The sequence below is a fragment of the Sapajus apella genome, unplaced genomic scaffold (genome assembly GCF_009761245.1).
Source record: "Sapajus apella isolate SASKATOON/1434 unplaced genomic scaffold, GSC_monkey_1.0 scaffold4583, whole genome shotgun sequence".
NCBI lineage: Eukaryota > Metazoa > Chordata > Mammalia > Primates > Cebidae > Sapajus > Sapajus apella.
In genome coordinates this window covers 1-5,462 of record NW_022441509.1, presented here as the reverse complement: position 1 = coordinate 5,462, position 5,462 = coordinate 1, and the positions used below count along the sequence as shown (strand labels likewise).

General features: G+C 45.2%; 1 protein-coding gene across 1 annotated transcript; it reads right to left on the bottom strand.

Moving 5' to 3' along the window:
* Window positions 1–6: 6 nt before the first annotated feature.
* LOC116547767 (butyrophilin subfamily 3 member A3-like) lies at window positions 7–4,300 on the bottom strand (the record flags this gene model as incomplete). Its single annotated transcript, XM_032273597.1, has 5 exons — window positions 7–278; window positions 1,216–1,242; window positions 1,333–1,353; window positions 1,536–1,736; window positions 3,973–4,300. Coding segments are annotated over 5 exons (612 nt in total), but the record flags the coding sequence as incomplete, so codon positions are not given.
* Window positions 4,301–5,462: the final 1,162 nt, after the last annotated feature.

The window sequence follows — 5,462 nt, the reverse complement described above, 5'->3', positions numbered from 1 at the left end:
AAATGGCAGGCTCTGTTACTCCGTCACGAGGGGAACAGACCGCAAGGCCAGGCTTCACCTGGGTGTGTTCAGGGTTAGGAGTCTCTTAGATCTCTAGAAGAGCAGAAGCTGACCCCCCACCATGCAAAATTGAATCTTTGGATTAGATATGATTAATAGAACTGAGATCGTCAATGGGCCACAGCAGAGAAAAGGTGGAAATGTTTATGGCACGTGACCCAGCAAACTTACAGAGCATCAGGCTCACTTACCATGATAGGCTAAAGACTTCTCTCCCCCTACAATGAAAGAAAGATAGAGATGTCATCTAAACTCTGCCTTTTCTGTGTTGGCCCCTTCTTGTTCCTTTCACATCCATCTAGCCTTTCTTTTGACCATCCCACCCTTCCCACCCTACCCTGTGGTCTCACTCTGCAGGTTCAATCTCTCTACGCCTTCTGCTTAATATCAAGTCTAGGAACATCGGTTGAATGCTAGTGGCAGCGCAGGCACTGTGAGAGTTCCTTCCCAGTGGAGTCCAGCTCATCTATTTTGAATCTCATCTATACTCTTGTACCTGGGCATAGGTGTCACCATGTCTATATGTGTATGTATAAGAGTACAAGGTCCATCTTTCTCAATCTGTATCATTTCCTACTTTGCTCCAAAAAGAATTTGGGAAATTTAATGAGCAATTTTAGGGACTAGTTTTTTGAAAGCGGTTATGATAAATCAGTACCAACTGAACCACTGCAGCTACTCCTATTTATTAGACACACTTTTCTTCCTCTCTCTTTTCTGATTTTCTTATTTCTTAAATCTTCCATTCTTGTTTTCCTTTCCACATCCTCTAGATTATGGAAAACAAGTAAGGTTTTCCTGCCATAGAAAATGCACCTCATCCTTCTCTTCGCTCTTCATTTTGAAGTGTACCCCTGGATATTCCTCAGTGCTTTTTAGGGCATAAAGATCTGTAGCCTCTAGTACAAAGAGATTGAAGACCTCTTTTTTTCTTATTTTTTCCCAAGAGAGAGATGGGGGGGAGGGGGGGAGAGAGAGAGAGAGAGAGAAAGACTCCTTCTGAAGGGTTTCTCCAAAGAGTAACACTTATTTTCTTTTCCTAAGTAAAGGGATCCAGGACCATTTTCAACCCTGGGCAAAAACTTTCGTGCTGGAATATTTCCAGGCAAAGAGAGTCACAGATTTAAATTCAGAGAAAATGTCAAAGCTACTCACGAGCCAGGTACTGGATTTTTCTCCACTCTGCAATGGAATGAACAGGGAAGAGTCATCAAGGTGCTCAGTGTGGGGACAGGAAGACATGCCTGGGTGTCTGGGGGAATGGAAACTTACTGAGTTCCTCCAGGAGCGTCTCTGGAAAATAAGCAAAAAAAGAAAAAAAAAAAAAAAAAAAAAAAAAAGAAAAAAAATGGTAAGGGGGGAGGGGGGTTTCGGGAAAACAAACCTTAAACATGAAGCAGGGTGGGGACAGGGGTGAGAGCTTCAGGCTGGGGCACGCAAGCCAGGGGCTCAGATTCTCTGCTCGAGTTGGATACCTCTAATGCTTATTTGCTGCTTTGTTCCGGCATATCCCAGTTCTTTCATCTCTCGTTCTCTTTCTGTCTCCCTGGACAGCGCAATTATTTCCTTCTGCTGTCGCCACAAGAAGAAACTGGCTCCTGCGAGAAGCAGCAGCGAGATAGGGAGGGTCCCTGCCAGGGCTGCGATCCAGGGCTGGGCGCTCCAGAAGAACGGGTCTGTGAAAGGAGGAGCTGTGGTCAGGGGCACCAGGTGCACTCAGCCTCCCCAGCCTGCACCACCCCAAACTTTAGCTGCTCAGCCCAGGTCAGGGGCGTGGAATCTATCTTGCGAGGTTTGTAAGTGTTCTCTCTCTAAAGTCTCAGAGGACTATAGGGAAGACTTTGGTAGGCCCTCACTGAGAGCTGCTACTATTACTTATCTCGAGATGTCTGCCTCTCACATGGGAAGTACCTTGAGCAGAGTCATACACATTTGTTTCTAAGTATTTTTTCAATAGGTGACACATATACATGGTTCCAAAACTATATCTACATAAAGTCATGCAACTCTTCCATCCACCCAGTCCTCCCTCCCTCTACTTTTTAACTTCTTAGTCCACTTAATATGATGCTTAGAAACATAAACTGTGGAGTCAGAGGACACAGCTTTCAGTGCTGGCTCCTTCATGTGACTAGCAGTGTGGTGCTGGACTACTTACATAACCTCTCTGTTTGGAGTGGCCTGATCTATAAAATGAGCATAATGAGAATACCTATTTCCTAAGATTAGAAGAATTAAATTAATACTTAAAAGTCCCTCATGAGCTGGGTGCAGTGGCTCACGCCTGTAATCCCAGCACTTTGGGAAGCTGAGGTGGGCAGATCACATGAGGTCAGGAGTTCTGAGACCAGCCTGGCCAACATGGTAAAACCCCATCTCTACTAAAATTACAAAAATTAGCTGGGCGTGGTGGCGTGCGGCTATAATCCCAACTACCTGGGAGGCTGAGGCTCAGAGGTTGCAGTGAGACAAGATTGTGCCACTGCACTCCAGCCTGGGTGACAAAGTGAGACTTGGTCTCTAAATAAATAAATAAATAATAAAGTGCCTGATGCACAGTGAGTGTTACAAAATTGCTTGTTAAATTTTAAAAGTGTAAATTAACATAATCGAGAACTAAACAAAAAAGTAAATTAAAATATATTCCTATTTTTCTTCTTGTTTAAACTAAAAATAACATTCTATACACATCACTCTGTATCTTCCTCTTTCTGTGTAAAGTGTATCTCAGAGATATTTCCATATTAGTATAGAGAGAATTATCTCTTTTTTCTTTCACAACTGGGTAGTATTCCCTTGTATAGGAGTTCACCATCAGTGAGCATCTGCATAGATTCTAATGTTGTACAATCATCATTAATGCTATAAGAAACTTTTCACAGGCTGGGCATGGTGACTCACACTTGCAATCCCAGCACTTTGGAAGGCTGAGAGAAGTGGATCACTTGAGGTCAGGAGTTTGAGACCAGCCTGGCCAACATGGTGACCACATCTCTAGTAAATATATAAAAATTAGCAGGAGTGATGGCATACTTATAATCTCAGCTACTGGGGAGGCTGAGGCAGGAGAATCTCTTGAATGCAGGAGGAGGAGGTTGCAGTGAGCTGAGATTGCGCCATCACACTCCAGCCTGGGCAACAGAGTGAGACTCCCTCTCAAAACAAAGAAACAAACAAAAAACTCAGAAACTCTTTTCATGGATCATTTCATACAAATTACCAGCTTACCTATCAGCTAAATTTCCACAACTGGAATTTTGGATCAATAAATACGTAGTTTGGATAGATTTCCCCAACAGAGGTTGTGCTAATGCGCACCAAAAATAGAAGTGACGTGAGCAAACGCCAGAGTCACTGCCTTCCTACACTCCTGCCACAGCCATGTGTTATCAACCAGGCAGTTTTGTTTTGATTTTTGCCAATACCATAAGTGAAAAATGATTTCATATGTTTCCCTAATAAGTGAGAATGAGCACCCTTTTGTGGGTTATTTCCTTTTCTGTGAATGAATAATTAATGACCTTTGTTAAATTGTTTTACTCAGTTTTAAAAATCTTTGGTTTCAAGGAGATCACCTCTTTATGAGTTTATAAATATATATATGTTTTCCCATTTTGACGTTTGACTTTACATAAGAAGCTTATGTTAACGTTTTTCCCCCAATTCCCATTGCCTGTCATACTTTCTGGCAGACAGGAAATGTTCAGTAAATGTTTGTGTCATGAACAGCTTTGTGGAGGAGGGAAGCTCCCCTGGAGCAGGCAGGAGCCTCCAGGTCCCTGCTTTGGGCCTTACATGCAGTGCAGAGACCCAGGTCGACTCCAGAGACTCACACAGTAGAAACTCACACATCTCCCTTCATTCAACTGCCACAGCTCAGCTCAGTAAAGCTGAGGCCAAGCAGGCACTAACCCGCGATGGAAATACTGGCTGTCTTTTCCAGGCCGAGGAGGGAATTTCTGATGATGCAGGACACCTGCTCCGCAGAGCTGCCTCTCATGGTCACAGATCCTGCTACTGCATATAGACCCGCTCCGTCCGCAACCACGGGTGCTTCCACTTCCACAGCTGGGATGTTCTCTCCCTTGGCGTCGCTCCACTGTATTTCGGGCTGGGGGTACCAGCCAGTGGACCGACACTCCAGATGGATCCCTCCAGCTTCATAACCCTTCAAGTCAATGTGAAGATCAGAACCCAGTGCTGTGGAAGGATAAATCAGCCTAAATTCTGGAGATCTGTATCAGGGAGGGTCTTGATGGGAATCAATGGCAGACTCAGATCTGGTAATTCAAGGAAGATTTCATTCAGGAGCTGTTTTCAAAAGTGTGGTCATGATGAGGGGAAAACTAAATGGGATAGCGCTATAGCCCAGGGTCAATAACAGTGGGGCTATTCCCACCGATCCCAATTACCACAGGGAGGAAAAAGGGGAGATGTTTTGGAGACATAAAAGAAGAGACTTGGCCAGGCACAGGGGCTCATGCCTGTAATCCCAGCACTTCGGGAGGCTGAGGCGGGCAGATCACGAGGTCGGGAGATCCAGACCATACCGGCCAACATGGTGAAACCCGATCTCTACTAAACATACAAAAATTGGCTGAGCGTGGTTGGTGCATGCCTGTAATCCCAGCTACTTTGGAGGCTGAGGCAGGGGACTCGCTTGAACCAGGGAGTCGGAAGTTGCAGTGAGCCAAGATCACGCCATCGCACTCCAGCCTGGCAACAGAGCGAGACTCTGTCTCAAAAAAGAAAAAAAAGAGAAGAGATTCAATCATTGAGGACTTTTTTGAGAGGAGTTGTGACCTTTGGCAAGTCAATGCAGCCAGCCTGAGGGTACCTTGCAGGAAGGAAGCCAGGGAATAAGCACCCAGGCCTTTCCTTTTCTCTTCCTCCTGCCTTTGTCTGCTACAGCTCCCCTTAAACCAAACCCATACAGAAGCCACAGTGCAAGGGATTACACTGAGAAAGGAAAAGCTGTCCCCAGCATCTGGAACCTGACACCATGTCTTGGTAGCCTCCTATGAACATAAGCAATATCACAGAACACAGACAATAGTACTTTGTCACTGAGACAGATCATGGGAAAAACAAGACCACCCACATCATGCGTGAGTGCAGAGGAAAACATGAACATTGTCCAAACCACAGCGATGACCAAACATCCCCAGCGGCAGTGAGGAACTGCTGCCCCTTCATCAATTGCAGCTTTAGTCTCACCCTAGTCTCCTCCCTCCTAGATAAGATTGATTAAGGCTCCCACTCACAGAATTAACCTGCCATGCCTTCCTGATGGCATCTCATCCAGAGCGGAGAACTAAGTCTATAAACCCTCCCCCAGGTCCCCTAACATGAGCGCAATTGTATACTAAGTCTGCTCTAACACCTTCTTACTGAGACCCCAC